This window comes from Fragaria vesca, linkage group LG7 (genome assembly GCF_000184155.1).
Source record: "Fragaria vesca subsp. vesca linkage group LG7, FraVesHawaii_1.0, whole genome shotgun sequence".
Lineage (NCBI taxonomy): Eukaryota > Viridiplantae > Streptophyta > Magnoliopsida > Rosales > Rosaceae > Fragaria > Fragaria vesca.
The window spans coordinates 18,764,841-18,780,894 of NC_020497.1; the positions used below are offsets into that span (position 1 = coordinate 18,764,841).

The 16,054-nt window shown below is 37.4% G+C and overlaps 3 protein-coding genes across 3 annotated transcripts; 1 reads left to right on the plus strand and 2 right to left on the minus strand.

Annotated features, from left to right (window-relative positions):
* The first annotated feature begins 794 nt into the window (after nucleotides 1-794).
* LOC101295950 (sodium-coupled neutral amino acid transporter 3-like) lies at nucleotides 795-2,782 on the plus strand. Its single transcript, XM_004307658.1, has 5 exons — nucleotides 795-1,188; nucleotides 1,279-1,422; nucleotides 1,620-1,823; nucleotides 1,942-2,407; nucleotides 2,497-2,782. The coding sequence occupies exons 1-5, from the start codon at nucleotides 828-830 to the stop codon at nucleotides 2,621-2,623; spliced, it is 1,302 nt and encodes a 433-aa protein (XP_004307706.1). The 5' UTR covers nucleotides 795-827; the 3' UTR covers nucleotides 2,624-2,782.
* A 43-nt stretch (nucleotides 2,783-2,825) lies between these two features.
* Nucleotides 2,826-4,906, minus strand: LOC101296238. The gene is made up of 6 exons (XM_004307659.1): nucleotides 4,676-4,906; nucleotides 4,507-4,582; nucleotides 4,322-4,429; nucleotides 4,087-4,185; nucleotides 3,688-3,813; nucleotides 2,826-3,165 (listed from the first exon to the last, which is right to left on the minus strand). The coding sequence occupies exons 1-6, from the start codon at nucleotides 4,703-4,705 to the stop codon at nucleotides 3,002-3,004; spliced, it is 603 nt and encodes a 200-aa protein (XP_004307707.1). The 5' UTR covers nucleotides 4,706-4,906; the 3' UTR covers nucleotides 2,826-3,001.
* A 329-nt stretch (nucleotides 4,907-5,235) lies between these two features.
* On the minus strand, nucleotides 5,236-8,876 carry LOC101296520 (uncharacterized protein At2g40430-like). The gene is given in 11 exon segments (XM_004307660.1): nucleotides 5,236-5,504; nucleotides 5,608-5,684; nucleotides 5,814-5,880; nucleotides 5,973-6,098; nucleotides 6,185-6,304; nucleotides 6,577-6,665; nucleotides 6,903-7,013; nucleotides 7,118-7,198; nucleotides 7,620-7,691; nucleotides 7,780-7,952; nucleotides 8,653-8,876. Coding segments are annotated over 11 exon segments (1,092 nt in total). The 5' UTR covers nucleotides 8,822-8,876; the 3' UTR covers nucleotides 5,236-5,497.
* Between the last annotated feature and the right edge of the window lie 7,178 nt (nucleotides 8,877-16,054).

Consider the following 16,054-nt stretch of genomic DNA (forward strand, 5'->3'; position numbering starts at 1 on the left):
TATGTCTCATCTTAGCTTTGAGATCCACGTCTCAAAACACTATAAGTTAGTCTTAACTCTTTAAATTTATCCCTAACTAGTCTCTTAACACACGCTAATGCGTGTGACAATTTGTTTTTCCCCTCTTGTTCCCACTTTTATAATGGGAAGCGTGGCTTTGGTGTCAAAAGCTTCACCATTTAAATACCTGAATTGCCCTTAATAATTACACACTAAGAAAACTTTAATTAAATCCCTAACGGTGTTAGTTGTAATTTCAAAATATAAAAGCAGCAGTTTTTGCCAAATGCCAACTGCACAGTTATTTGCAATTAATATCTGAAAAAAAAAACCGTAATCTTTTTTTTTTAGTAAAATAAGAGGGGAAAAAGCAAATTGTTCATTTCTTAGTGTATAATTATTAAGGGTAATTTGGGTATTTAAAAAAATTGGTAAAGCTGTTAACACCAAAGCCACGCTGCTCGTTAGAAGTGGAGATATGACCAAAACCATTTTTTTTTTTTTTGGCCAACAATAAAAGAATATGCCAGGACACCACTCATCGTCTACACCATTGATCTTCAAGAACTCCCACATTACCCACTTTTCGTCCAGATACAATTTCGTCCAAGTACACAATAACCCCACTCCAAACTCAAATTCCATTCTTACCCTTCCAGTAACCCCATCGCCATTATCCTAACCCCACATACTTTAATGAGCTTTTGGTAAATTAACCTACTCTCTCCAATCATAGCCCACATCCCATGCCAACATTATTCACGTTTAAATCTCATGATGTACAAAGTGACAAACACCAATTTTGACTAGCTCCCATCTCCCTCGCAATGTCGCCGGCGGCCGGAGCTCACGTGCCACTGCTGCCCGAGAGCAAGAAAATAAAGCAGGGAGGCTCGGTTTCCGGGGCGGTGTTCAATGTTTCGACTAGCATTATTGGTGCTGGGATTATGTCCATACCTGCCACCCTCAAGGTGTTGGGAGTCATACCAGCTTTTGTGCTCATTGTGATCATTGCTTTCTTGGCTGACGTTTCCGTGGAGTTTCTGATGAGGTTCACTCATTCCGGTGAGTCGAGGACGTACGCCGGCGTCATGAGGGAGTCGTTTGGGGAGGTGGGATCGGTTGCAGCACAAGTATGTGTCATGATCACTAACCTAGGGTGCTTGATCATGTACCAGATCATAATAGGTAAGCTAGTTTCAAATTCTCTACTTCGTTTATGTTAGTTAGACTACTTAGGTGAACTCTCTAATAATAGAATGGTTTTTTTTTTTTTAGGGGATGTTCTCTCTGGAAATGAAACAGGGCATTTGGGTGTTCTGCAAGAATGGTTTGGAGTTCAGTGGTGGAACTCACGTAACATCGCCCTCTTGTTCACTCTGGTTTTGATAATGCTACCGTTGGTGTTGTTAAGGCGTGTAGGTTAGTATTCTAACACTTGGATTTGCCTCTATCTTGTTGAACTTTATGTTATTATACGAGGTATGGTTTGGTTTATGGATTAGAAGTTTGAAATTGGGAACAAAATAATAATCCAAAAGATATTGGAGTCGATTTTAACAAGAGTGATGAAATATTTATGTTGGACTCTTAAATCTTGGTTTTGTGATGAACCGCAGAATCCCTTAGGTTCAGTTCGGCTATATCAGTTCTTCTTGCTGTAGTTTTTGTTGGGATAAGTTCTGTACTGGCAATCCTTGCAATCTTTGAAGGGAAAACCAAAACCCCAAGATTGGTTCCAAGTTTGGACCAGCAAACCACCTTCTTTGATCTGTTCACTGCTGTTCCAGTCATCGTGACGGCCTTCACTTTTCATTTCAATGGTAAGAACTAAGAAGGGCATTGTTTCACCATTAATACATAGCTTTGAGTCGAGTTGCAGGCTTGCAGCTCAAAATTTTCACCATTCTTATTATGATCTCTGATTTGCTTTGCATACAGTTCACCCTATTGGTTTTGAGCTCGGGAAGCCTTCGGATATGATCTTGGCTGTGCAAATCTCACTAGTGCTTTGTGCAGTCATCTACTTTACCATAGGACTATTTGGTTACCTATTGTTTGGGGACTCAATCATGACCGACATACTTATAAACTTCGATAGAAGCTCTGATTCAGCAATGGGGGCACTACTCAATGATGTGGTCAGATTGAGCTATGCACTCCACTTGATGTTGGTGTTTCCACTCTTGAACTTCTCTTTAAGAGCAAACTTGGATGAGTTTCTTTTCCCTAAGAGACAACTACTGACAACAGATACCAGAAGATTTATGTTCCTCACTATTGGTTTGCTAGTCTTTTCTTACCTAGCAGCAATAGCCTTCCCAAACATTTGGTATCTCTTTCAGTTTCTGGGTTCAACCTCTGCTGTTTGTCTTGCATTCATTTTCCCTGGTGCTATTGTTCTAAGGTACAGTAGTCGAAGTTCTTCCTCTTCGTCTTTGTTTTCAAGAAGATGGAACAACTTAACACTAATGAGTTTTACTGTATGCATTACAGGGATGTACATGGGATATCTACAAAGAGGGATACGATTTTGGCGACGATAATGGTAATCCTGTCAGTTGTTACAAGCGCAATTGCCATTTCCACCAATGTGTATAACACGTTCGGAAACAAGTCGTAATTGATTTTCCTTCTCTGGTTTTGCCATTTTTGTTGTAATTGAGGTGCCTGTATTGGTTTGTATTATTCATCATATTGTTGTATATGTAATGCTTACAAATAATATAACATGAATGCAAAGAAAATGATGGAAGTTTCCTGGTAAATGGACTCCAATCTGGATGCAGGATCTCTACGTAAGGGGAGATGTGTTATAGATAATTCTCCACTGATCATGAATCATAAGAAAATTGAAGCCAATTGTCTGATCTCAGACACTATTTATTACATTTAAAGAACTAAACAAATAAAACTACAAGGCTTATAAATCTATCCTTACAAAAGGGCATGCGCATACAGAAATGACATTTCATCAGATTTGAATTGCAGCACCAGGATACTAGGAAGTTGATACATCTTGAGGAGGAATATCATATCTCATATCTTCAAATCTCTGGAGTAACCCCAACTTGTATCTCTTGATCTCAGCATGGTCCAAGGAATCAGGGGCAGCTCGGATGATTGAGATTGCCCCTGCTTGGTGTAAAGCTCCAAGAGCTTGATCTGCAGTAAATAGAAAATAGATTAGACAACCAAAAGGAATAAGAGAAAACTGACTGGTAAAATAACAATTGCAGCATCAGTTTAGGTGACATTGAACTTTTGCATAAATCATCGGGTTAAGTGTGTAATTAACATATTTTCTGAGATCCAAGTAAAATACTGAGAATCTGGGATAATATGTTTGGCTTCGCATTTTGCTCACATGCACTTTCAAGAACTGCGTGTACAAACTCAGTCAAAACTGCCACCAATGAGTTATGCTAATAGTGATAGAACTATTCTCAGCAAGCCAGCAACTATATTGGTTCTGTACGGGGAATACAATGAGGTACGCCTTGTACATGAAAAGATTTTAAAGCCACAATTTGCTGGAAATCTGTTAGTCCATTCAGTATAAACAGAAACTGAACACATTTCAATGTACAACCAGCAATAGTGTACTACAAGGGAATGGAAAAATTTCAGGCATAGGGCACATGCAATATCAAGACTATCAGCACATTGAGCTCTCGTTAATCTGACCTGATTGTGAAATAGCTGAAAGAGCTTTCAAAGCTTCCTTCCTTGTTTTGTCATCTTTAGCATTCCCCAACATATTTATAAGTTCCTGAGCTCCACCCATCTCCACTATTTTCATCCTCCTTTCATCTACAATCCAACAGACAAAAAAACATATTTACACTTGATCAATACTGAAAGCGTGATCCTCAAACTTCATCCCAAACCCAACAAGCTTGATATGCTATCAACTCAACGAATCCTAGTACAAACATCAAACATAGTGCAACCCAAACAAAGACAGTTTTGAAGATCCGAGAAATAATCACCTATAGCATTTTAAGTTTCTATTCATTAACAGATCATACCAACTGAATTCAACCCAAAATTATAAAAAGAACAGAATAAAGCTACTACACCTACCATCAACCGCAAACTGAGCTAATCTAGAAGCTCCCATCCTCTTAAACAAAGGATCCTTCACTTGCAAAAGCGACAACGACTGTTGCAACAGATTTTCCCCTGCAAAATGCATTACATCACAAGAACAATGTCAACCAAAAACCGCATACCGCTAGAATCAAACAAAACCACCACACAAAGAAACATCAAAATTAGTGAAAGACTAAATTGTAATACTAGTGAGAATGTGACAGACCCATGTATGGCATGATGTTGTAAGCCACAGCAGTGGCAGTCCCAGCAAACAACAACTTTAACAACCACCCGATTTTCCTATCGGCTTCTTGTTCAAGTGAAAGCTCATCTGCATATTCAAATCAAGCCTTTTAAGATATGAACTTGTTTTTTATACAAAAAAAGCGGACTGACTGACTGACTGACCTCTTGCGTTGAAAGATGAGAAATTGCGAGGCTGCCCATGTCGTATAGGGTTTCTTGTACAGTAATGCTTTGCACACTGATCAGATAATATTGGGGAAAATTAGATTGAGAAAATGTAGCAGTGTAGGTTTAGGGCAATGGAAATTTCAGTTTGGGAGAGGAAACTTACTGTGCTGAGCTTGGTTGCTAACGCGCGCATACTGCAAATTCACTAATCGAATTAGACGACCCTTTTGATAATTTGGGCAGAAGAAGAGGAATTGATGATGGGTTTGTTAGGAATTTGTATTTGGGCAAAGGAAACCAAGATAAGAGAGCAAGTTTTAAGGTCTGAGAACAGAAGATGATGTATAGAAGGCTGAAGCAAAATGGTGAAATGAAAAGCAAAATGGTGAAGAACAGAGGGAGAGAGAAGAACCAGTAAAATACTTAATCAAGTAAAGCAAGTTTTACCTATGTTGCATTTTACCTCTTTCTTTTTTTTTTTTTTTTGCGATTATGGACTGTTTTTAACTTTTTATAGACTGAGCCCAGTGACATTTTATTTCTTTTTTCAATTTCATAATTTATTAAGAACACAAAATTTTCCATTACTAGTTTACCAGAGTGAAAACCCATAATTGAACTTGAGTGTGGTAAAACTGATAGTCATTTTCTTCTTCCATCTTCATCCCTATCGAGTCATAGAGAAGTAGAGAACAATGGAAGGAATTTGATTTTCTGTTCGATAAAGAAGCGTGCTTGAATCACTGTTATAAATTTATAATAAATATTCGAATTGAGTACAACTGAGTGATTTTTGAACTGAAAGTTTTCAACCAAATAGAAACATGAAACAAGTATGCTGGCAGTAGTGAAAATTAAAATGCTATAAACTATGAAACTCGTGACAAAATCTTCGGACATCAGAAGGTGATCTTCCATATGGACTCTAATGAATCTGACTTTATCTCCACCTTTCATTCCTTCGTGAAATCAAATTAAGAAAACTCTATCTCCTGCACAAGCACATCAAACAAGTAGACAAATTATTCAATGTGTATGAAGAATAGTTATGATTACGCTTCCAGCAAACACCCAGTGAACTCAGGGAAAACAAACCTTTTGTTGGCCTTTACTGGGATTAATCCTCTTTTTTCAAAACTCTTGTAACGATCCTTGACAAGGGTGCAGCAACCCTTTTCACAAAGGAAAAGAAAAACAAACAATCAGACTTCCCTCTAGTTTTATAAATCTCAATCATACTCAAAAATGAAAACTTTTATCAAGGAGTAATAGGGCAAGTAATACACAGAAGTCCACTGTACCTTCAGTTTGCGGATGGATCCGGTTCTTTCTTCAGTCAAAAGTACTTGAACAGGGGCAGGTTCAAATCTGTAACAGAAGAAAACAAAAATTCACATTATATAAAATGTGCATATATATATATATATAGAGAGAGAGAGAGAGAGACTATGTAAACATACTTGTGCCTCCCCAAGCGGCGGGGGACATGACTTGGTATTTTTCATTTGTAGCTACAACATGTCGAAGATGTTCTTTTTTGCTTCTCCTCATCCTCTTTAGCTATTTCCTGAATGATATCTGGTAAGCTGTGACCAAAAGGACCAAGCAATTTATTAGAATGTTATCTTCACCATACTATTATAGAAGCAATCAGGTTATAGAAATACATTACCTATCAATTTCTTTGGAAAGTTTCTGCACCTTTTTCACTTCTGCTTCCCTTTTCAGCTGTTCCTTACGCCTAGCTCTCTTATTTAATTCGACTGTTGTCACCCTCTTTGTTCTAAAGGGCCTGTACCATTTTCATTCAAACTTGAGCTCATGTAATAGCTACATGACAGGAAGAAATATTGCAAAGTAACAGGAAGGTGAAAATGAACCAAACAAGTACATATTTAAGAAAGAGACATTTTCATATTGGGCTACTGAAGTATTGACAGAGAAAGAGAATGAATTAGGGTACTTAAATTTGTTCTGTTTAAATAAGTGGGTCATCTTCTCAGAAGCAAACAAACAAATAACATGGAATGGGATAACAGCAATGTCGAACGAAATAGGGCTCACCTTTTCTCAGATGCACCACCCTCATTATCATCCAAATTTTCTGGATTCATGTCATCATCACTGCCTTCATCTGCTTCAATAAAATACATCTGACAAAGCAGATAGGTAGTTAGGTACTATAATGCTCTCATATATGTATTGAAAATTTCAAGTAATATGAGAAGCGCAACACTTTTTCTGTGATTAATTTTACAACTCAGTTGAACTAGTAATAGTTCAATCAATCTCATTATCCATGTTTAAGTATATTGTCACATGTGAAGCCCTAGAATTCAGGCGTATAGCATCTCTAATGAACAATGTGTGGAAGCACAAAAGACACTCACTTCTTCTTCATCAATAGCCTCCCCTGGAACAGTTAGAGGCACTGGTTCAGGCCCCAACTCATTTCTATAGACTTTTTGCATTTCATCTGCAACAGCATGAGCCAATGCTTCCTGTATTGGCACAAGAGTAAAAATGGTAAACATGTATGACATGTAAGCCAAAAGTATCAACCACATAGAGAGGTGGTACCAAGTGTAAGAGATCGAGAAAATACCTGATGACTTTCATCTGTAGGATTATATGAGCAACCTGGAGGCTCAACTTCTACAGCAGGAATAGGTGAAGGCTTCATTTTCTTCAAGAAGAAAAAAAGAATCAATGAACATACATCAACTGAGAGCTATAAAATGTTAACTAAGAATGCGCACCGTATTAAGATTAAAAAAATCATTAGAGTACTGCTCCGGTGTTTTCTATTTTATTTTTCAAAACTGGGACCTCCTGTCACACCATGCAATCTTTATGAGAGAGGAAGCTATTGCAAATAGCTAAGTACGTACGGTGAGGGAATTCAAACCCAGACCACATGAGATAAAACCACGAGCCTGACTAACCCCATGTTATTGGTCAAGTGCACCCTACCAGTAATGAATTGTAGGTCAACACTGGCATATAGCATGCCAGTTCATGATGCTGCAATACCAATAACAAAAAAAGCCAAAAACCAAACAAACAAGAATATGATCATATCCTTGAGCTTGAAAGATGAGCCTTACCTTCTTGACCACATGGTTGGCACCACCTTTATCACTCCATAGATCAGACATGCCAGAAGTTGAGACAGAACCCTGAAGGATGCGAGATAACATTGATTAGAATGGCCATAAATTCGATGGGGCCTCTGTAAACACACATTTTACAATATAACTATCTCACCTCAGGGCCGCATTCAGTGGCATCTTTGGCATTTGTGATCTGTTTGCGTTTTTTCTTGGACTTCTTTAGCGTCGAAGAATGCACTGCTTTTACAAATGGATTTTTCTGTAGCACGCTGTCCATGTGAAGTACTTTCTCTCTGTGCTTTTCAATCTTCCTCTTCACCGAAATATCTGATCAAACAAAAGCAAATAAGTTTCATTCCACATTCACCCTTTGGTACAACTTTATGTATACTAGTCACTGACTACTGGTCGGCTCCAGATTATAGTAACTTCAAAACATAGATTTACTATTTGGCTGACTAGATTTCTATGGAGTGACTAAGCCAGAATGTCAAAGTCGAGCTCACTTCTACTCAAATTACCTACCTTCTAGATTCACTACCTCCAATAGTTGAGCTCGATACTTTTCACTACGAAAAGAAGGTCTTTTGTTCTAAATTAATTAGTCCTTTGTAACGAATCACGCTTGTTTTGGCAGTCATATAAACTAAAGTCACAGATTGACTACGACTAGTTTTCTATAGGGTGACTAAGCCTGAATGTCCAAATTGAGCTCATTTCAACTCAAATCACCTACATTCTAAATTGAATACCTCCAATAGTTGAGCTCAATACTCTTCACTACGAAAAAGGGTCTAGTCTTCAAAAGTAACTAGTCCTTCGTAACAAATCAGCAGTCATGAAATTTGTAATTTCACAACTTCAAGTAATGGTTATGAAATTCCACAACTTCAAGTAATGGTTATGAAATTCGATCAACCATGACAGAAAGAAACAAAATATGAAACGATTTCAACCTAAGGCGTGATGAAGGTTACAGAGGGAAATAGAAGAATAGAACAAGGGCATAAATGGAACAGTTATATACCTTTGGAGTTGTCGACGAAGAAGAGAGCTTCATCGGGAGCCTGGGAGAGATTGCCGCCGGAAAGAGCGTCTTTGGTTGATTTCTCGAAGAAGTCGTGGATGTCTTCCGTGCTTATGTTGGCTCTCCACGCCTTCTTTCCCTTCCGAGACGTCTTCGCTTTCTTCCCCATCGTCTTCTTCTTCTTCTGGGTTTCTGTTACTGCGCAGCTGCTTTTCTGTACTGGGTTGTAGAATCAAGGACTTGGGGGATGGCGGGTATATAACCCTAACTCAGAATGGCCACCAAAACGGTGCCGTTTCGCCCTTTTTTTTCTTTTCTTTTTTTTCTTTTTTGTTCTTGTTCTGACATTTAGACATTTAGAAATTGTAAATAAAATTGAGTAAAAAAATAAATAAATAAATATAGATATATATATATATGTTAGAAAGAAAGTCAAAAAAAACCGCAATAGGTGGTCAAGATGGTAGGGGTCTGGCCATCTGGGTGTGGGACCTCGTACTCGAGTTCGAACCGATATTGCTTGAAGTTTATTTCAATCTATCTTTGATAGTCAGGGGGAGGAAACATTTAAGGATGTCGTGTTCATCCTTTAAAAAAAATTTAAAAAAAGTCAAAATCCTAAAAATGCGCCTCACACGCGAGTGTAAACAAAGAAGCTTTGGTATGGTGTGTGCCCTCTACAGGCTGAGCGTCACCAACAATCTTGTCACTGTGTTCCGGTCCATAGGGAGAATGAAGATTGGGTTAGCAACATGTGTTCATGGCAAAGTTGGTGGTCCAGGGAAACAAGATGCATGATTGCTTGAACTCGAATTGCACAAATCGTTCACGACCTACTCCTCTTCTTTCAGAGTCGTGCATAGGTAGTAGAAGCGGTCATGGATGCTTTGCTGGCGCCAGCGAGAAGCAGCACCATACAGTCGCGCTTTGGATATGGGATTAAGCTGGGGGTTTCGATATCTTAGCATAGACAAGGCATGAGTGTTTCTTTTTCAGCAACAATGTTCTTCTAGTCAGTTAGTGATAAGAAATTCATGATCAATCCAATATTAGATTTACATCATTTGAAAACAAAACAACTTTACTTAAAAACAATTCACCCTATCATTGCATTTACATCTAAAGGTGATTGACCGTGAATATCTAGGTCACTAACTAACCAGGTGAACATGGCTGTCTTTTTCGATATGGGTTCGGAAATCAGATTTCAACCGTAAGGGGAAACGGATTGTTGGGCCGAGTATCTACTCGGGCCATGTTGATGGACTCTTGGGCCTAGTTTATAAAGTGGTCTTTTTCGTCTGTTGTTGGATGGTAACTAAACATTGTTTGGTTGTTGGATACGGTGAATATGGAGTTTTTTATTTTTTGAGAACGAATATGGAGCTTTTTTTAACAGCAGAGAAATTATGGGCAGTGGATGTCAAACTACCGGGCTCCGCATAGGGGTAGAGTACGGCAGAACTGGATTCATGTTAAAGAACCCGGCCTTGAGTTCAATTACTGAGGAAGATCCACCAAGATCGACAAACTAAGCAGTGGGACAAGAATGCAGGATCCTGAATGTTGTAGAAGACTTCAGGTAGATGCAGCCCAACTTTGCAGCAATCAACAACTCAACATATATAGTGCTCTGAAAAGCCAGCCTAGCTCAAGTCCTCAATAATGACATGCATTATTGATATAGAGGTTAGGGATCATATCAACTTGTTTTTAGGTCATGGTTTAGTGATAATTAATAAGTTTCTTTCTGTTATATATTGGTTCCTCGATTTCTAAGTCGTATAAGCATTAAGCAATGCTATATGCTAAAATGCAAGAATGTAGCTTCATTTCTTCCACAGCTATGTGCAATTGTAGACTTAACGCGTACATGGCTAATACAACCGCAGGGAACTCATTGCTTACATGAACAGAACTTACAGAACTATGATATATGTAACACTTTCTATTATGCTATGCAGTAAAATCTCTTTGGAGCTCGACTGGGGTTTTTACTTTCTGCTCTTTTAATCTCATACTATATATGATCTCAAATCTGAAACGCAGGACATCGGTTGAAAGTTGAATGTGTGCCTTTGATTCAGCATCTCCAAGATTCAACAAGAAGACAGCAACAGTTGAAAAAACCAATCCTGAAATGTCGTTCTGAAATATACATATGTGAACCTCCTCTGTCATCGCTGTAGCCTGTAGGATCTTGCCCTAACATGTGATGAAGAAGACACAACTACTCGATCTCTATCTCATTCACAAGGGACGTCTAACTTGCATGATCATGATCATCATCCAGGTTCTCTTTGCTAATGCTGTGCTATGCTCCATTAACAACTTTTACCGAATTCATTTATGGATCATTGCAAATCCAACCATGTCATGTTCGATGGTTACAAGTTTACAACCAACCCCGTGACCTAAATTTTGCGATGTTTTGTCACCAAGAGAAGTGGGGTTACAAGATTGCTCAACTCGATGGAAGTAGAACAATTAGCTGCATTCCTCTCTGTGACTTACGCCATGCATGATGGCTATATATAGAATGTTTTGTCTTGTACATGGGTCACCTCGCTCCAAGATGATGGGTACAGAGTTCACGTCCTTGAACATCACGCACAAGCCACCACAGCCAAGTATTGTGTCATTATGGCTCGAACTTACGAATACCGGTACCTTAACCTTTATCAACTCTAGTTAAGTTTGATTTAGAAGTTTTTCTGAGAGGTTTAACAAATATCGATCTTGTCGATCTGCACATATCAGAAGAAAAGAGAACATGATCGAAGCTAATTAGGCTACTATAGTCTACAAGTCTAATGGAATTAGTGGCGGATCCAGGATTTAAACATGGGGTGGGCTTCAAATTTGGCCGAAGGCAAAAAAATTTTTGTTGTATACCCATGCAAAGTGTAGGAGCTCAAGCATACGTCAATTACAAGTCTTTGGAAAAAATGAAAATAGGCGTCAATGAAAGTAGAAGAAAATTTAAAAAATAAGAGACAAATTAGAAAACCCAATAAGAATATATTGAAATCCAATATTTCATCGGATTCTATATAGGAAAAAGAAGATTAGAAAATTTATATTCAACAAATTTTAGAGATTTAAGCAGGATAAGATTAGAAAACTAGAAGGATAAGAAGAAGAATGGAAGAGTAGAGATGTAGTCGCATACATAGGAAGATGAGATGCGTAAAAGTATGAAAGTTAGGTGGGCTTGAATGCAAAAAAGAAATATATATCCAATAAAAAAATATAATACACTTTGTTTTTTTTCAATCTCAAAAACCTTGGTTGGGCTTGAGCCCTGCCTCCGCCCCTGAATGGAATCACAATCACTTTTGAGTACTTGCAGACCTATGATTCCTTACACTAGCTATAATCGATCAGACTTGTGATGAATGGATTGGGTTTCGATTTGGATCCAACATAAACGTTTGTAGAAAAGATGAACAAGGTTTTTCAATCTGGGATAGTATTGGAGAATGCATGGTCAACATTTCTAGCTCCGATATATATACATACAATTCATCTATGTACGTAGTTGCTGCTTGCCTGCTTCAGTCCAGCCACACATAAGGGGTACCTTGAAGCCAAAGAGAATAGGGTCATGGACTGAGTGACCACTCATGACCATGAGTCTATGCCATGACCAACCAACGCACCCTTTATTCATTTATGTGAAGTAATAACAAGAATAACTTACATACGTAATAATCTGGTATTATTCATTGAAGATAATCAGGTGCTGGTCTGAATATAATAGTATACGCAAGAACATGCATTACAGAATCAATGGAAAATATATATTAGAAGCTAGAAAACAATACATGCCGATATCGATCGCTTTCAATACAATATACCACAGAAGAATTGTTTTGGCTGGAATGAAAGAGGACAAAGCGATATAGCTGTCTGAAGTCTAAAGCTTTCTTTGTAATTGCATGGCTGCTCTGCTGCTCTCTCTCCGCACACAACAAGCAGCTCTTATATTACAGCAAAGCAATTCGAAAGGGGCATTTGATCATGTAAGCTCCAATTCTGGAATGACGACGTTTCGACAGTGACCCTTTTTATTCTTCAGGGAAGAAGAAGAAGATATATATATACATGCATAATGAAAATGACCTAGCTGGCTCGATCTTCTTCATCGCATTACCAATTCAAATTATGAATTTACATACAAGTATATATATCCAAACAAACATTTGGCTAATGTTCATTGTTATTATCCTTGAGTGTAGATATAGATTCTTCGTGAATTGCCAACAAGAAACTCTGTGTATATATGAACAACAGAGGCACTTATCACTCAACTTTATACTTCGATTGAGTTTTGTTTTCATTGTCACATTTGCATGTGAATGTACTTTCCCGAAGTGCAGCTAGCTCACGTGAGGATTTGCTATCAAGTCACAAGAATTCCATAATACTACTATACTATACTACAGGATAATTTATCTTAAAACAAGTAAAGAAAAATAATATATTGCTAGATAGATTGGAAGAGTTACATATTGTGTATATATATATATATATATATATATATATATATACGGTACAATACATTAACAAGTATATTTGTTGCATCCGGATATTGTGATTCTGTATGACAATACAAAAGTATATTAATCAGAAACAAAATACGCGCATCGCGATAATATTGGTTGAGGATTGCTAAACTATACATGTAATAATATACGAATAAAGTCATATATAAATATCATACTATATAATACATGTAATGGAATTATTTGAGTAGTGAAGTACCAAATTTTGGAACCCTAATGATCATAGAATCACATATATATGTTTCGTGAAGCAGTACTCTAAGAAAGATGGCTCTAAGTGGAGATTGGTGGTGGCATTGCTTGTCATTTTGTGAGATTCATATTCCATTTTCAAATAATAAGGAATGTCACGAGAAACAATTCTGAATAAAGAAATACTTTGGTTGCATGATTGTGCCCTAATCAAATGGGGTTCCCTCTTTGTTGTTATATATTTTGTTTTTCATTTTGATTTGTTTAGTCACATGATTGGATTATATACAGTACGACATTACGTACGTAGATAGACACCAAAACGTGTACAGGTTATGGGTGTGCACCATAATCACATGCTAATGCATGAGATTAGTATAATGAATCTTCTGTTTAGAATAAGGTTTAGCACATATGTAAAGGAATGTATTGTGTATATAATTACATATATTTTTGGCTTAGCTAGCTAGGGTTTTATAATTACTCCAAACGCTTTCTTGTCATTATAAAACATGTGAAGGAGAACAATCAAATCCTAAAAGAATCTTCTCCAAATTAATATCAACCTCCAACTTTTTGGCAACTGAACGACAAAGACCTCAAGAAGACCATATGTTATTTATCAGCACAAAAATTAAAATTATATGGTAACCTTTCATTTCATCTGTAATTAGTCTTCAAAATAAAAAGAGCCAAAGCAAAAAACAAAGATCGAAAAGTACGGGGCGTGAACTATTGGTTATTGAAGCAAATCATGCAAGTACCTGAGAATAATGTGGCCTGCAATAATATTAGTGAACCAGAAAGAAATAACCTATCAGTTCAGCAATATATGATGAAGCAATGTATTACTAGCTAATAGGATTCAAATGTATTATGTATGAAGACAAATTGCTTATCTGTTTGATTTGGTTCCATGCTGCTTTTCCTCAGAAAATTATGATTTCGATAAGCATCAAGTCACGCTCATTCGACAAAATGTTGAAGGTGGGCATTTTGTTGATTCATGCATGCCCTTAGAGCATATTTACAAGTGGAGGATATTTCATGGAGATAAAACAGACTAATCATGTACTGCCTGATTAATCAGTGACGACTGAGCATGAAATATATATCACATCAATATATATTACGTATAAAATGAAAGAGTATAAATGAAGCTAGCAAATATAAAGGTGTGAAAACTCGTTAGACGTTACTCGGACGAATGGTTGGCTGACACCTAGGCCGGCCAGCGGCCTAATTTTTTAAAACATTGGTAAATATATATAGATGAATTACTACTACATGTATATATAGTTCTATGGAGCTAGGGCAAGAGACAAAGGTTGGAGCAGGGTATGTGTATGGAGAGTATTGTTTGGTTGTAATGATTAAGGGGCACACATGTGAATAGGGTTTGGTACGTGATTTGTCCATGTCGAATGGTGACAATGTTGGGAGCAACAAAGGACTGGCTAGCTAGTGCAAAATTTGCTTATAATATGCATATGTATATCAACTTTGTGATATAATCTTGCTAGTAACCAAAAGAGTTTGATACATATTCTATAGTCTCGTGATATACACGGTACTTTCTCCCCATCTACCTGTCCATGGAAGTAGTAATAGTTTTGGGAAAATAATGTTTAACTAAAATTCAAAAGATTCATATATGCACCGGAGTTGAAACACTGAAAACGATTGTACGTTCTACGTAGTACGTACATATCGCAATACTGTAGTGTATTTGATGAATAACTGTAGTGACATTTTCCGTATCTATCTCACTCATTGCCTAGGTTTACTATTTCTGATATTGTTTTGAAGAATAGCAGCTACTGTCATGCTCATGTTCTAGTGTAATTCTAACTTAATCGACTCTAAGTTTATATTCTTTCAAATAATAATTTGAATCGTTACATACATTATTTGATGACATACAAAAAGGGTAGGAGTATAATTGTGTACAAAATTAATCAAAGGTTGCCTCAAAACTAATCAACTCCATGCATTTTACTCGTTTGCAATAGCTTTTTCTTTGCTCAATTTGGGTTTTCATAATTTCTCTCAGACCTACATGTAGGTTGTGATTGGACATGGGAAAGATAGGGCTAGCTAGTTAGATCGATGAAACATGATGGAAAGCTACTGTGAGTACTGTCGTGCAAGCGCAGAGATATCCTATATTATTACATGGTAGATATTTCGAGTCCATAAGAGATTACAAATTAAGATCAACTATGAAATTCAACTTGCATGTCATTAGAGTCTGATCGATGAGATATTGAGAAGGTGTTTGCAATGGCGCACGTGTAGAGAGAGATGTTGAGAGAGCGAGATGGAGAGGGAGAGGGAGAGGGAGATGAAGATGAAGAGAAAGAGGGAGAGGTTTGTGACGAGGCTATCTAAAAAAGCCCCCGTGAGGAGTGTTTGGAGGCATTCCAAAATCACAAAACCAAAAACATACATATCGATCCCTTTGTTTTTGTTGCTTCCTCGATCCCTCTTCTTCACTCCTTTCGATGTTGTTTGCTCGAATGGCCTATTAACAGTCACAGATTTCACCTCTATCACGAGTTCATGATTCCTCCCTGCTTCTTCCTATTCCATCTATCTCTTCCCGCCTTTACTTCTTAGTTTACCTCATCGTTTCCCATTCT